The sequence below is a fragment of the Drosophila innubila genome (genome assembly GCF_004354385.1).
Source record: "Drosophila innubila isolate TH190305 chromosome 3L unlocalized genomic scaffold, UK_Dinn_1.0 0_D_3L, whole genome shotgun sequence".
Lineage (NCBI taxonomy): Eukaryota > Metazoa > Arthropoda > Insecta > Diptera > Drosophilidae > Drosophila > Drosophila innubila.
In genome coordinates, this window is record NW_022995376.1 from 26,217,570 (window position 1) to 26,234,134 (window position 16,565).

At 35.9% G+C, this 16,565-nt stretch overlaps 2 protein-coding genes across 2 annotated transcripts; both read right to left on the bottom strand.

The window, feature by feature from the left end:
• Positions 1–66: 66 nt before the first annotated feature.
• LOC117789057 (drebrin-like protein) lies at positions 67–2,461 on the bottom strand. Its single transcript, XM_034628070.1, has 5 exons — positions 1,874–2,461; positions 1,348–1,799; positions 1,108–1,284; positions 542–1,047; positions 67–467 (listed from the first exon to the last, which is right to left on the bottom strand). Exons 1-5 carry the CDS (start codon positions 2,126–2,128, stop codon positions 235–237), a joined length of 1,623 nt encoding a protein of 540 aa, XP_034483961.1. The 5' UTR covers positions 2,129–2,461; the 3' UTR covers positions 67–234.
• Positions 2,462–8,285: 5,824 nt separating this feature from the next.
• On the bottom strand, positions 8,286–13,069 carry LOC117788542 (adenylyl cyclase X E-like). Its single transcript, XM_034627327.1, has 12 exons — positions 13,013–13,069; positions 12,821–12,961; positions 12,596–12,755; positions 11,760–12,537; positions 11,589–11,689; positions 11,177–11,525; positions 10,051–10,525; positions 9,624–9,985; positions 9,464–9,558; positions 9,252–9,403; positions 9,094–9,196; positions 8,286–8,982 (listed from the first exon to the last, which is right to left on the bottom strand). Exons 1-12 carry the CDS (start codon positions 13,067–13,069, stop codon positions 8,456–8,458), a joined length of 3,300 nt encoding a protein of 1,099 aa, XP_034483218.1. The 3' UTR covers positions 8,286–8,455.
• Positions 13,070–16,565: the final 3,496 nt, after the last annotated feature.

The following is a 16,565-nucleotide window of genomic DNA, read 5'->3' on the forward strand; positions in this document are numbered from 1 at the left end:
TAGGCAATTTGAAATCTTATTTGGTATAGTATGGATTGTATTATTGTATCAAGATATTACTGGGCAGCCGTTTCATCATATATATATATTTATATTTAGGTGTATTTAAATAGTTCCGATATAAAGTACAGCTATGGCTGTTAATGTGTAGATATCTAGCAAAAAATTGATGTAGCTGCTTTGCAGTTGCCATATTAGATATGGATAAGCATTGCTAAATTGTTCATCAGTTTATCAGTTAATAATCTCGACATAGTTTGCCGGAAAAAGTCCATAGGTTCCATCGGGACCAAGTCCCTGCCACCAGCCTTCGTCTATTTGATCAATGTGTGTTATCACATCGCCGGGATCAAAAGTAATCTCCGATTCATCAGCTGCCTGGTAATCGTACAAGGCGCGTGCACGTAATCCCAAGTCACCTAAGCTCTCCTGGCAGATAAAATCATCTTCGTTGACCAAGTCCGTCACTGCATATGTGCCCAAAATGGAAAGAAGCCAACAATGATGATTTATAAGTAATTAATAATTTATTACAACTTACATGCATTACGCTCCAGTGTGCTAAGTCCGGAAGTCTTTACCGACTGCGATTGCTGCACTGTAACGGACACTTTGGTGCGCACCTCTTCCTCCTCCTCCGCCTCCTTCTTGTAGACAGCCGTGTCGGTTTCATTGGACGATGTCGTCTCATCCGGCGACTGAGATTGCACCGAATTTGTTTTACTGTGCGGAGACCGTTTAATTGTGGAGAACTGTTCACTCTCATGGGCCAGCGGTAGATCCTCAGCTGTCTGCGCTTCCTCTTCGCTTATAGCTTCAGTGGAAACAGTGGAAACTACATCAACGGCAACGGCAACGATTGGAGGCGCCTCAACGGACGACGGAGGCGCTTCGGCGACGGCTGAAGTAATGACAGGCGATTTATTGGGTGTTATTGACCGTGGAGACAAGGATGCTCCTGCGTCCTGAGTCTCGTTGTGATTGAACGCATTGATGCGCTGTGCAATTGAATTACGGGCTGGCTTTGCCGGCGGTTGCGTGTTGAGTCTGAAAGTTGGTCGTGTATTAATGGTTGAGAGGATTGATAGAAAGTAAGGATGCACCTACTTTGATTGCAGCTGACCCTCACTGGTGTGCTTGGTAAACATGGCCTTGGCAGCACCCACCCGCGATCCAATCAATTCCCGTGCCTCCTGATTTCGTGCCTGACGCATTCGGTCTGCGTCCGTCAAGTTATTGGCAAAGTTAGCAGACGTTTTTTCCGGACTCAATGGCTGCGGCGAGCTGCATACAAAGAAATAAAAGTTTAAAAGACATTTTCCCTTGGACTAATAGGTGGAGTATTACGTTTTAATGGGTATATGCGCAGGTTGCAGTTTTGTCGTGCTTATGACCAGTTTTTCGCGTTCCTTATGCTCCTTCTCTTCGCGAGCCCGCTGCTCCTGCTCGAGTTTCTGGACCTCCAAGCGCTTGGCTTCCTTCTCGTCCCCCAGGCGACGCTTCTCCTCAGCCTCCTCCTTCTTCCAGAAATCCTGCATGACGCTGGCATTAAGCTCCTTGGTGGGAATAACGCGTGTGTAGTTTGTGCCAACTGGCACCTTCTGCTCGTCCACAATGCCCCGAGGCTCCTTGAAGCTGTACGCCGAGCTAACCGTGCTTAGCTTCTTGAGCAATCGCTCCAGATCAATGTCATCCTCGTTGCGGGCATTGATCGTCAAATGGGCACCGGAGAGAAACTTACTGACGTCATGAATGTGGTTGGCACAAGTTCCCTTACGTAGAACAGGTGCGCCTTCGCCCTTTATCGATAACAGATTGCAGATAACAGACAACATAAGATAAGATAAACAAATCAAAGTGATGAGTCACTTACCTGCCAGTTCACGAGCAGGTATTTATTGAGGCCAGTTTTTGGGTCTTCGATTCGCAGAAACGCATACATAATCTTTCCACTGTTCAAGTCTTCACTTAGCTCGTCCACGCCACCGTCCCCCTTTCCCACAAGCTTCAGTTCGTTCGTTTGGCCCTCATATCCAAAAAGTGACCAATTCGTGGTGCTTTTATCATCCAGAACATCCTTCCAGGCATCCACTATTTGAGAGCGGTTCTTCTCAAAACTAATGGCCATTTTATATTTTATCTTTTCTGCCAATAAGTGTATGTGTCCGTCAGTCCGACCGTCTGTCTGCTCGTCGGCAACAAATGCCAACTGCCAACGACCTTGAACAAAGCCGCTTAAAACGAGAAATCGAAGTTTTAAAGATGTGTGTCTGTCTTGGCCAACTTTCTCTCGCGCTCCTTTTTTAGTGTTTTTTCGTGTCGTCACTGTTGATTTGAAGAAAGACAACGCCCCACACACTCTTAATTTATTTAGTTGACTGATGTTTTAATTTAAAAATTGCACATCGCTTGCAGAAGACACACAACTAGACGCATCCAAAAGGTTGCCACCCAGCAAAATTTCCCCATCTGGCAAGTCGTTGCATTTTAGATAAAATATCAAGAAAAGGTACTTGGGAAGATACCTTTTTTATTTTTCATAATTTTAAAGCTAAAAAATTGCTTAATTTTTGCAACATTTTTGTTGGAATTTTGTCGATATTTTATATATTTTTTTAAAATGAATACTCTCCCAGAGTTGTCACGAACTTCGGTGAAGGTCTATTTTGCTGGGCCAACTCCAAATTAAACCACAAAAAAACTCTAAACGAGGTAAAAGTCTAGTGACGAAAGCAATTTATAGCCCCAAAATTTCTGACATCCAGTTTTGTGACGAACAAAATTCAGTTTAATCTAAAAATTTTAAATAAAAATATAAAATAATAAAAAAAAGCGAAAATTGGCATTGTGCACTGTGAGCAAAAAGGGTGAGCTTCTTTGTACATAAAAATTACTTTTTGCGCTGTGCCGAATGCCAATTTTCGTTTTTTTTTTTATTTTTATTAATTTATATTTTTATTTTAAATTTTAACAGGTAATATCTTCCAAACCCCTCAACCAAAATTTATGTTTCATATACCAAAAAACGTAATTGTACGTATTACAACATAATAAAAAAATAACAGAAATCGTTAGAGCCGTTTTGTCAGAAATTGCCAAAAATTTAAGCTTAAAAACATTATATCACCTGTAAAATGTTACCTGAATACTTTAGAAAAAAAAGGTACGCATAAAAGCCCTCAAACACACGTTTATAATGATATATAGAACATATCTGTAGCTTCTATGGCTTGGAAACTGTTGAGGTTTCAACTTTAGCGGGACTTAGCGTTTTCCCGCTAAATTAGCGGGAAATCTAAAAAAAACAAACATTTTTAGATTTTTAAAGAGGAATAAATCCCCATCATTACATCTAAGCTTTTTTTTTAGCGCTTTGATACAAACAGACAAACAAAGAAACTAACTTTTCATTTCATTGTGAGAAGTCCACTAAAAATTTCAAATTTATTTATCTTTTGAACCAGTTAACGGATTTGGGTCATCGAGATATCAATCGATGCGTATTTTTGATAAGAATTGAAATTTTTATTAATTTATATTTTTATTTAATATTTTTAGATTTAACTGAATTTTGTTCGTCACAAAATTGGATATCAGAAATTTTGGGGTTAGAAATTGCTTTCGTCACTAGACTTTTACCGTGTGTAGAGTTTCTTTTGTGGGATATCAGAAATTTTTGCAATTGCTTTTGCTTTTGACCTTGTTACTTTATAATGCAGGCAGACAGTAAAATATATAAATTTAGTTGTTGAATTTCTTTCATATTTAAAAAATTTTTTCTTTAATTATAAAGAAAACTAGGGGTCTCCGCCCGCTCGCGTTGATAAAGTCGAGCATACTCTACTATCGGAGACCCCGTACTTACTATGGGAAAAAATTTTTTTTTCATATTAAGACTTGGATTTTGCCCTATCGGTCCTATGACAGCTATATGATATAGGGGTTCGATTAAAACCAACTTTGGTCAGGATCTATAAGTCTAACTTGAATGCATATTATATTAGTTTGGTTACGATATCTCGTAAAACACGTCCTAAGACAGCTATATGATATAGTGGTCTGATTTGAACCAACTTGGGTCAGAACATATAAAACAAAGTTAAATGCATATTGTATCAGTTTGGTTAAGATATCTCATAAAACCAAAAATTTTTCGGACTAACACGTGATTTTCAACCGATAGAAAAATGTATACATTCCGTTAACAGGTAATATCTTCCAAGCCCTTTAGCCAAAATTTATGTGTTATATAGTAAAAAACGTAAAATTCTACGTTCTACAACATACTCAAAAATCGTTAGAACCGTTTTGTCAGAAATCGCCAAAATGTAAGCTAAAAAACCTTATTTCACCAGTAAAATGTTACCTGAGTACTTTAGAAATACTTAAAATCACGTCTGAAAGCCCTTAATCTCACCTTTCCAACGATATATAGAACATAACTGTAGCTTCAATGGCTTGGAAATTTTAGCGGGACATAGCGTTTTCCCGCTAAACTAGCGGGAAATTGAAAAAGTCGTAGAATAAACATTTCTAGATTTTCGAAGAGGAATAAATCACCATCATTACATCTAAGGATTTTTAGCGCTTTGATGCAAACAGACAAACAATTTTTTCATCTCATTTTGAGAAGTCCACTAAAAATATCAAATTTAATTATCTTTTGAACTAGTTGTCAGATATATATAAAAAATTTTAACAAAAGGCTCCAGCGACCCCATTAGCGGCAATCATTTAAATTTTGCTCAAATCAACAACAAAAATAGGCAATTTTGTATGGAAACTTCAAAGATAAAAAAAAAACTAGTTGAGTCCCCAATCAAATTTTTTCGTCTAAACTTATGATAAATTGCCTTCTATTTGGGGGTTTTTTTTATTTGGAGTTGGCCCAGTAAAATAGACTATTACCCGAACTTCAAACCATCATTTATGCAAAGGTATTGCATTTTGCAATTTGCTTTACCTACAATTTAAATTCAGCAACGTTATCGTTATCGTTTTCTGATGCGATACACATTTTTTTCGCAGCGCCATCTTGTGTCACTTTCGCGACCACATTTTAGTGCGCTTACATTGGGGCACACTACGGCACCACATTTGACAGCCACAGGGGCACGGAGTAATATGAACGCAATTGCTGTGACATAAAAATCGAGTGGAACAAAAATGGGTCACTTTCAATGTAAACCAGGGACTGAAAATAATCATTATTGTTCAAACAAAATAAAAGAAAACCACCATAACAAGAAGTTCAATTTTGGTTTCGAAAATTTATGTTTTTCTAATATCTCTGCTTAAAAACTTATATTTGAGTTATTAACAAAAAAAAAAAAAAAAATCAATTTTAATGGTTAACTAAAGACTTGATTTTACGCAAAAATACAAAATGACAAAGGGAAAGTGTGACTCATTTTTTTCAGAATATACAGATTTTATACTGCAATTCAAACATTATCAGCCCTTTTGTATCTCCGCTTTCTTAACCTTTGTTTCCCTAGCCCTTTCTTAATAGCCGCATTCATTTGGGAATAATTTGTTAAAACTGAAAATGCAGGAAACTTTTAACGCTCTCCTTAATAATTTCACCAAGTAATGCTATTTTATTATATTTAATAACAAGTTAAAAGATTAAAAGAAATTTTTAATCTTTTTTTAAAAAGTAATTAAAAAACCAATAACCAATTTGTCAAAACACTTTCTGACAAACTATTCTTTTATAATATATAAAAGATAAACCAAGCAATAAATGATCGTAAATGTATATTATTCATAATGCTTACATATATATTAATAATATTGTTTACGAATTTGATAAATAAAAAAAAAATATAAAATAGTTTCAGATTGTTTTAATCTTAAAACAAGCGGGAAAGGCTATAGTCGAGATCCCGACCATAGGATACCCGTTACTTATTTCAGTATATATAAAAGTACTTTAAAGAAATTACTTGTATAACTTTAAAAACATTAAATTACCATAGCTGCCGTTCTACTCTTCTGATCTTGATGCGATTCAGTGGGATAATAGATAATAGTAATAAATAACGTTAATTACAAAAAAAAATATGTATTACCAAAAAAACTGTAAGTGTGGTGGTTTTTACCGATTTGCGGGGTTTGAGGGTTGGCGTGGCTTAAATTTAAAACAAACTTGACCTCCAACGCAGTCTGTGGCTGAAAGTTTGGTACCTCTGTTGATATAGTTTCATACAAGGCTTCTATTTGAAAATGTTCCAACTGCATAGACCTATGCTCCAACAGCCATGACATTAGCATTGGAGGCATTGCATTTGCAAAATCAGGCATAAACAACTTTAGTTTCTTAAGGATTGGTAGCCTTGCAATGTGATAAGAATCAGGAATCCACTACTCGTCGCATCTAATGAAGGGAGTTCCCATTCACAGCAGTTGTCTTTAATTAGCTGCTTAATACATGGAGATTCGAGAGCAAAGCTTCGTATGCAATTCCTTCATCTGCGGTACCTTATAAAATGTTTTACTCAACAATTCCGGGTGCGGTCTTACTTTGCATTCTTCTAGAATCAGCGATTCGATAGACTTTGGTTAATAATTCAAACTCTTTGCAGTTAACTAACTATTAAAGGAAAGATCCAGTTCCTTAAGCTGATTTAAATGCTCGGTTGCTGGCAGATCCTCGTTTCTGAGATTGCATCTAATTACCTTTGGTTTCCTTAACGTTACGTCCGGAAAGTTGAAAAAAATGATGCGTTTCCCCCGTAGTCATTTCTTCAAAATTAATAATATGTTAATAAAATGAAATTATTTTTTAACAAAACATTGTTAAATATATAAAATAGTTAATTAACCTGATAATATTATCTGAAACTAGGCATAGCCAAAACGCATGCGGTCTTCTTCTTTTATCACCTTTTAACTGTGAGGTTTCATCAGTTTTTATATTATAACTTTACTTAGGCGCCCCTAGATGCTGGAAAAACCGGGATAACTTTAGTTAGATAATTGATTACTAAAGCTTCCTGCAGTATTGGGAAAGTGGTGGTAGAAGGCGTGAGCTAGTTATCTTCCAGCAAATATAAAAAGGAAGATCCTTCGCATAATTTGTCCACAATTTTTAAGTTTTTAGGTCTCAGCCTTGCCTTATGGAATAAAGCAACATTATCCGAATAAGCAATCACCAGACATCCTGCTCCGTTTAAGTCATAGAGCAATTAGCTAACTAATTTATTAAGATTTGTTTTAAAATATGTTTAATTCGGTATTTTTTAATTTAATTGTAAAAACAATATATTTATTGTACCGACTCCTCTGATAAGTTGCACCTGTTGTCGGTTAGCACCAAACGAAGTGCAGAAAAGGCCCGCTCAACGCTCACTTGAGTTGCAGGCACGCTTTGAATAATCTAAGCCAATTGGTACCGGTTCGGAAACTTATACTTTTTTTTCGTCCCAGTAGTGCATCAAATCCTCCTCAATGTGAAATTTCAAGTGAATCAAGTCAACCTTAACATGGATGGCACTCACTTATTTTTTTATTTAAAGCAAATATTTAAAAAGTATAACATAAATTTAAAAAGAACAGATTTTCGGATAGGGGATTTTTCAGAAATGTTCAGGCAAATTCATTTTAAAAAGGGACAAATCTCTCCTGAAAAATGATGATATGGCAGCACTGCTTACTGTGCGCAACTGAGATTAGACGATCCTCTAGCAGGAAGCTCGTCAGATTCAGTACTGAACGACAGCTAAAAAATATATGTTCTCTGCAAATAAAAACAATTTGATAAAACGAAAAATTAATATAATAATGATATTCAATACTAATATTTACACTGTTCTGAACGTTGTACGTGTATATACGAAATAGCCGTTTTAACGACAATGTTCTACGACGAAGTCTCGGATCAAGATATACGTGGTATATATTTCGTTGTCCAACAAAGACTTTTCTCTTTTGTCGAGACATTTAGCCAACAAATCACTAGTTTCCAATCCTTTTTCCTTCATGCAAAGCTTCATTCCCAACCAGATTTATATAAGTCTGCGAAGTACAGTTTTTCTACCTGCAACTTCAGCGTAGTGCAATTGTATTTCAGTATGAGAAACTTTTGCTTAACAACCGCTGTAAATATTTTGAATGGGAAAAATTTAACGTCGGTAAAAAAGTGTCGGTTAAAATGTTCCCGGCTGCACCCAGCTTTAAGTTCACTCGCTCTAAGGCTCGAACCGCCGAAAAACAATTTTCGTGCTTTGCAGCCTTGATTAAAATTTCAGCTACCTAGGTCATACGATTGAGCTCCACAGTAATCAGACAGTGGCGGAAAAACAGTTTAATATTATATATGTATTTAAATTGGTTGGTTACATTTTTTGAGGACGTTTGCTAATGTTATCCTTATCATTGGAATTCTACGTAATTTGAAGTCCTCCGTGTAAAAATGTGTGCTTATCGCATACAAATATAATAAATAAAAATTTTATGAAGCAAAAGATAACTCATTTGATGAGTAAGATGATGACTTGCTAGAATGTCCAGTGGTCCAGCTCTCATTAATATATTGGAAGTTGAAATTGTCATCGATTCCGACGAAAAAGGTTGGTAAAATGCCTCGCCCTTTGACGAAGGTCATACCACGGTAGTTACATTTAATTCCACATTTGCGGAGTATGTCTGCTGTCTCGTCAGTCACTTGTATGAGTCCAGTGACTCCGGTTGAGTCCATTCGCGAGGCCATGTTCACGGCATTTCCCCAAATATCGTAGTGAACCTGTGAGGCACCAACCACGCCGGCCATAACCTCGCCACTGGATATTCCAATCCTTATATCGGCACTGAACATTTCACGTTCACTTGGGATACTCTTATAGTGAGCATTACACATCCAAAGAGTGCGCATTAAATCCAGAGCAAAGGCTGTTATTACAAAGACGATATCCTCGTTTCTCTTTTTCACCTGCTTAGTATGCCTGTGGAAGGAATTAATGGAACGTCGTGCACGTAGAACTGCAAATCGACAGAAAACAGATGAACTTACGTAGTGTCAACAGATTAATAAAAAAAAAAATTATTTCTTACCCTCTTGAACTATAGATTCGTGCCGACTTTGACGTTCACTTGTGGTCGAAGAAAGACGTAAGTCTAGTCCACAGGCTGCCATATACGTACATCCTACAATTTTTATTTTTTCCACTGAGTAATCGTCCTTGTAAAATGACAACTGTAAAAAAAACATTAAATAAAAGCTTTGCATAGCTATTTCTTGTATGTCCTACAAGTCTGTCAAATTCGGATATGATCTCATTCAGAACCCGCAGACTTTGCAAATCCAGATCGAAATTTTTGAGTGTAGCAAACATGACGGCCACCATATCATAGCTCTCATAGTAAAGCTCGTGCCTGGCTAGTGAGGTCAGATAGATATCGACTGGGTAGATGATATAAAATACTATAATAAGTGTGACTCCTCATATTTGAATGAACTTACCAACATGAGTAGGCAGTATACTGTGTAACAGAATAGATATAGATTGATCAGCTAACCTGGCTTCCCTCTGTTTCCTTTTCAACTCAACCCTCCACCTAAGATGACCGAATGAAATATTTAAATTAGCACCTAATTATTAAATATATTTTCAGCTACTCACTTAAAGTTGATCTTGTTATTGAACTCAGTCTGTCGCTCCATGAGAAAAAGACTTAAAAAAGTAATTAAAATCAGAATAGCGTGTGCATATTCAGCTAAAAAGAAGGGGTTGGTTGTTAGACTATGATGAACAATATATTCAAACTGAAAAAACACCAGAACCATGTAAACGATAACCTCAAATATGGTAACCACAAGTTTCATAGTAAATGGAATTCGTGTGAATATCAAACTCATGCCCATTATCAGACACAACATATTGGTGAGAACCCAAGGCTGAAAACATATTTTGGAATCCATTTCATACAGATACAGTTTGCTATCAATATGCATGGCTTCGAACTCTTGTAGGTCACATTCCATCTAATTAAATAAAAGAATTTTATATTAATTAAGCTACCCTAACAATTGATCTACCAACTACTAACCAGCATGATAAATATGATTAAGAAGTACACTATTATGGTGAACATGTAGATGCACACACGTTTTATGAGACTTCGTTGAAGGTTCTCTGCAATTCGAAATAGAAGACAGCTAACGGCGCTGTACTTATGCCCTTCGTCGGGATTCCGCCAATAGCAAATCTTCTTATACCACGTGATAAAGAGAAGAATGCTTAAACTTAGTATCACAGCAGATCCTATGTAATAGCGCTGTTGGTATGAAGGCGTTTCATGACGGAAGACCAATTCGATAGTTATAAGGCTAAGGGACATGCACCATGCCAGAAGAATGCTGTACTTAAGCATGTAATCGGGTTGTCGGATATAATTATATTCTAGACGAGGATCGGTAAAGTCCAAAAAGAAAAATCTTAATGATGCCTGATTCTCGTTGTCGTTCTTTTTGGCATCTTTGCGTTCTTCCCAGTTACAAAAATATCTCACTCTGTCCTTTAAACTGTAAGGGTTTTGTGAGGAGTGGGCGGTCTAGTTAAAGAATTATTAAAGCCAAACAGATACCCTGTGCCCAGCTCTGAGATATCCTATTATTGTTATTATACATAACATAAATTATATTCTCGAACTGCTACATAGAGTATCTAAAAATAATGACAATACTCAGGCATTAAGCAAAGAAGTAATTATCAGTGAATCAAAAAATCGATCAAAAATCGATACTGACTTTTCAACATGCAACATATGTATTTATATATATCAGTGAATAATAACCTAAACCTGTACCGGAACCGTTTACCGAAAATAACCTATTCATATAAGTACCGGAACAGGAACCGAAAACGAAACTAAACTCTTTTTTAAAACTGAATACCGAAACGTATGTACCAGTACGGTTTTGGTACATTTTCTTAAAAAATTACTTGTTGTTTCCCGTATGAATATAATTTTGTTTTATAACTGTGGACGGCATACCACTCTTGCCTCAAAAATAGTGCTGAAATGTGAATTGAAACTGCGCAAAAATTTTCATTGAGAGGAAAGAAAGAATACGAATGTTATAGCAATACGTGTTAGGGTATAAATATAAGGCCAGGGCGCACTGTATCTCGTAGTCGTGCCTTATCGACTAGCGTATTATTACTTTTCTTACCTCAAGGGACCCACCGGCATCTTTTGGAACTCATTGCGCAGTTCAAGCGTTATTCGACTTTCATTTAACTCGGATCTTAGGCTAATAGACCTTATGCTTATAGATCTAGATATAGACTCTAAATCATCACTACTATAACTAAAGCTTATTTGGTCAGAGGCTTCCGTTGGGGGAATGAGATATGTGAAAATACCGTGTTTTTTGAGATAGGGATCATTAATCGCTGCCTCAGTGCCGGGAAGTATTGTATATGTGTGATCCAACATCAATTGGAGGGTCCTTTCGCTGATATGAATATGGCCAGGCACACCGGTAGCCTCCAGACGATTGGCAATCACCACATCTGAACCTATTTTAAATAAGTTATTCTATGTTATATATGTAATTTCAATTAGTAGGGACAAGTGCCCACCCCAAATGTCGTATTGCAATTTAGTCGCTCCAAGAACTCCGGCAAACAATCCTCCCGAATGAACACCAACGCGAATATTAATATCAACTTTTTGAGAGTCTCTAAGAAATCGATCATTAAAAATGGATAACTTAAATGTTATATATCTATCGAATTGATGAATATACGAACCTGACTTCACGAATTTGTTGGATCATACAGAGACCCATCTCGACACAACATTTGGCGTGGTCAGGATCGGGAGTTATAAGACCCGCCACACAATAGTAGCAATCGCCCAGGAACTTAATACGCTGCACGGTGAAGTGAGAGGCGGCCTTATCGAATCGAGCATATAGATTATGTAAAAGAGTAACAAGGGTCTTGACGGACAACGTTGTGGTTAAATGAGTGTAGTTGACAATATCGGCATATAGAATGGTCACATCGGGGTGATTTTGAATGGACATAATTCGTTCCCCAATGCTAACCATTTGTATGTTGCGATGCTTCTCGCCGAGTGCAATGCGATTGCGAATGTCGTCTTGGATAGGCTGTGAAATTTGTTGTGGCAGAATGCTGTGAAGAAATACTTTTTCTTGAGCTCGAGCATTCCTCAGCCAGATGTCCTCCATCACGAACTGATGTCGATCAAGAAACGAAGAACGCACAAGGATCTCGCGCATCACCCGAAAAAAAACACCCAGCAGATTTAGGCAAAAAAAATGGGAGATATCCGCTACCATTTGATTGACATGAGTCGCATTGGATATCTCAAATCGGTATTTAGATGCTACGTAGTACAAGTAGTACAGAATGTAAATACTTGATACCGCAATACCAAGCGCAAGTGGCGCCAAAATATTTGGTATCGGGAGAAACATGAAGATCGTTAAAATAACATAGGTGTCGTAGAATGAGCCAGTAATCCAATCGTTCGTATGAAAGTGGTAGACATTAGTTAAAAGATCTTTGAGAAGATTTTAATAGTATCGAATCGTGTGATAAATATATTGTTTGATACATACCCACAGCGACCAGAATAAACACTGCAATCACTGAGGTCACATACATTATCCAAATGTGCCTTATTACCAGCTCCTTCTTAAAGTTTATGGACATCAGTGCAGTAATGAGCACAGCTGCTATTACATAAAATAACACATCCACGTAAATCAAATCTTTGTGCTGTAGAACAAAACGGATACGTTTTCATTATGTTTAAAAAAAATATAATCTTAGGAAGATCTCACCTCGCATGTCGCTAGCAAGAAAAAACTGTGCAACAGGGCCACAATCCAATGCAGTAACAGAAAAACGCCTAGATAATAGAGGCGAAGGCGAATCTGGTACAGGTTATATTCCTCTTCTACACCAACCTCTATGCACTTTTCCTAAGGTAACTTTAAGTATGGTATGTATTATGCATCCTCATTATACGATACCTTTAAATAGTCCCCTTCCCAGCGGCGCTCTTTTGAATAGTCTAGTTCACAGACCATTTTTACAATCAATGAGCATTTAAGTCAGTTGAAATACTATAGAAACATTCAAGGAGTGAGTGATATATAAATACATTTGCAAACAAAACAAAGTTTTTCTGAATCGAACCCTGTAGAATAGATTAATACACGTATGTTTAAGAAATCTTCAAAGCGAAGAGATTAGTGTGCATGAAAACTTGTCTTTGTATGACTTACTCTTTCCAAGAGAAAAACAAGGGGGCTTCGAGCACGCTCGACAGTAGGATACCCTGTGCCCAGGTACTCTGTACTAAAAATAGATTTTCGACCGATTGTTCCTATGGCAGCTATATGATATAGGAAACCGATTTAAACCACATTTTGTCAGGATGAATAACACCAGCTCAGATGTATATTGGTCAGATATGTGGAGATATCTCAAAAAACAAAAAAGTTTTTCATACTAAAACTTCAGCAGCTTATGATATAGAGGTCCGATCCAAAAATAAAAACAAACTTTATCTACGTACAGGAAACTACATACAAAGTTTGAAGTCTCGAGCTTTTATAGTCTCTGAGATCGACGCCTTCAAACAGACGGACGGACAGGGCTAGATCGACTCAGCTGTTCATCCTGATCAAGAATATATCGAAAAAGCGTTTTCCTGCTAAACTAGCGGGTTTTTCAAAAAGTCGTAGAACAAACATTTCTAGATTTTCGAAAAGGAATAAATCTCCATCATTACACCTAAGGTATTTTAGCGCTTTGATACAAACTTACAAACAAATTGGCTTTTCATTTCATTTTGAGAATTCCAAAAAAAATTTCAAATTTAATTATCTTTTCAACTAGTTGTCGGATTTCAGTGATCGAAGTATCAATCGACGCGTATTTTTGATAAGAATTTAATTTAAAAAATAAAAAATTTCACCAAAAGGCACCAACGGCCCCATTAGCTGCAATCATTTAAATTTTGCTCCACCCAGTTACACCCCCTTATCTAATGACCCAGGTGATTTATCAAAAATTTTAATATGCCATTTTGTAAGTTAGGACTTAACGTTTCGATTGGCATATAACTCGATCTGATCGGACAGTCGTAAAAAATTCGGAATCAGCCTTTGGTATGAACAACTTTTTTGTTTTTTGAGTTATGTTAACTAAACTGATAGATTTGGTTGAAATCGGACCACTATATAATATAGCTGCCATATTTTATTTACATAGGTGCATTAATTACGCGTCGTTTGATATATGATTCATTGATTGATTGGTCCCATGGCAGCTATATGTTATAGTAGTCCGATTCCAACCAAATTTGGACAGGTTCTATAAGATGATACGAGGTTTACTATTTGTAGGTTTGGTACAGATTATTTAAACAACACAAAAGTTTTTCATACTAAAACTTGATTTCCTACCGATCGGTCTTATGGCAGCTATATGATGCAGTAGACCGACTTGAACCGATATTGGTGGAGATATATAAGGCAATATAACATACACAATTTGTGAGTTTGGTTGAAATATCTTAGAAAATAAGAACGTTTTTCTTACTGAAGATATATTTTCGATCGATCGTTCCTACGGCAGCCAAATGATATAGTGGACCGATTTGAACCAAATTTTGTATGGATATATAACACATTACCAAATACACAACCGGCGAGATTGGATGATAAATCTTAAGAAACAGTAGAAGTTTTCATACTAAAGGCTGATACTGAACCGATCCCTCCTCTGGCAGCTCTATGATATCGTAATCCGATTTAAACCAAATATGGTCATAATATGTAAGACAACAACAAATTTATATTCTTTGAGATTGGTTGAGATATCTCAAAAAACACAAACAATTTTTATACTAAACGTCATGCTGCTCCATAAGGAAGTCATAAAAATCGAAAAAAAAAAATCTCTACAGATAAAATATTATTATATCGCCGTTTAGATTTTTATGATTCATATCTTAAACAACGCGTAATTAAGACACCTATGTAAATAAAATAGAAACAAATATTTAACTAATTTTTTTTCGATATTTCCTTGAATTTTTAAGTAAAAAAGCTGAAAAAAAGCTAAGAAAAAATTATAATTTTCTTAATTCAAAAAATGATAGCTTTAAAGCTACTGGTTTAAATCTAAGACTCTGTATGAATAAATTATAGATACATTCATTTGCTTTTAGAAAAGTAAAGTTATCGGTTTTGGCATTCACAAGTAATAATAAGTGGGCGCATCTCTTAAAATAAGGAAAAAAAGTCAAATTTTTCAAAAACTCTTAAAATCAAACTCTGCCATAGAAAAAAAAATGTTATTTCAGAATTCGGCCACGCTCCCTTTAACGCCCATAAATCGACACAGAAAATTTCATATTCAAGATATAAGAACAATTTAAAAGCTAGAGACACCAAACTTGGTATGTAGGTTCCTGTATATTGCAGGCAGATCAAGTGTGTTTCGTTTTTGGATCGGACAACTATAGCATATAGCTACCACAGGACCGAAAACTTTTTGTTCTATGAGATGTCGTAAGGAAATCTGATAGTATATGCATATCATTTGGTCTTATGTAGTCTAGTAAACTAAATATTTTTTAGCTTTTTCCAGTCTTAGCTTTTGCCATAGTAAGTACGGGGTCTCCGACAGTCGGGTACACAGAAAAAAAGATCCGGAACTCCAGGCTAAAATCAATCCAACCCGGTGTCAGAAGTACGGTAATCCCGGATTTTCTTAAACCAAGTACGAAAAACTTGATTTTTTTAATCCTGGCATTCTTAAATTAAGCGCGATTTTAGCCTTAATTTGGCATGATTTTAGCCTGAATTTAATCCCAAATATCCTGAAATTCAGGCTTAAAATTCGATCCCGACTATTCTTAAATTCGGGTTTAATAAATACAATCCCGACTATTCTTAACTTCAGACTTAAGTAATTTAATAGCGACCATTCTTAAATTCAGGCTTATTATATTCTATCCTGAATATTCTTAAATTCGGGATCAAATAATTCAATCCCGAATATTCTAAAATTTAGGATTAAAAAGCAAAAATTTATTCTTTTTTTTTAATTTCCACAATAATTAATGTTATTGACAGTTGAACATATTTTTTAAATAAAGTTACTTAAATAACTGAACATATAACCGAATAATGCAGCCAATGATGTCGTCGTTCGTTCAATGTCTTCAACGAGTCGTCACGATCCCGTTGTCTGAACTTGTCCATATGATCTCGCCGTTCCCGAAAGTTTGGTCCAAGCGGAAAAATGGATCTCTAATGTTAACTTTTTGAATGAATTCCACACTTTCAAAGGCCACTTGTTTATCTGTATGAATATATAAAAACGTAAAAAAGAAAATTTAATTTTATATATTTCATTTAGTTAAGAAAGTGTTTCGACAATATCAAAATCCACATATTTGTTTTTTTCTTCTTTTTTTTTAAATAGTTAAATTCGTTTAAAGTTCCTTTTCTATTTTTCGTTCCTTTTAGAACCATACAAAATATTAATAAAATATGAAATACAATAAAA

Bases quoted from the DNA above. Each gene is read 5' to 3' on its own strand.
- LOC117789057 (XM_034628070.1), bottom strand. From the start codon at position 2,128: ATGGCCATTAGTTTTGAGAAGAACCGCTCTCAAATAGTGGATGCCTGG. The intron at 1,800-1,873 runs GTAAGTGACTCA...TTATCGATAAAG, and splicing joins ACCTGCTCGTGAACTGGCAG to GGCGAAGGCGCACCTGTTCT. The intron at 468-541 runs GTAAGTTGTAAT...GCACATATGCAG, and splicing joins CACACTGGAGCGTAATGCAT to TGACGGACTTGGTCAACGAA.
- LOC117788542 (XM_034627327.1), bottom strand. From the start codon at position 13,069: ATGGTCTGTGAACTAGACTATTCAAAAGAGCGCCGCTGGGAAGGGGAC. The intron at 12,962-13,012 runs GTATCGTATAAT...AAGTTACCTTAG, and splicing joins GGGAAGGGGACTATTTAAAG to GAAAAGTGCATAGAGGTTGG. The intron at 9,197-9,251 runs GTAGGACATACA...TTTTTTTTACAG, and splicing joins TATCCGAATTTGACAGACTT to TTGTCATTTTACAAGGACGA.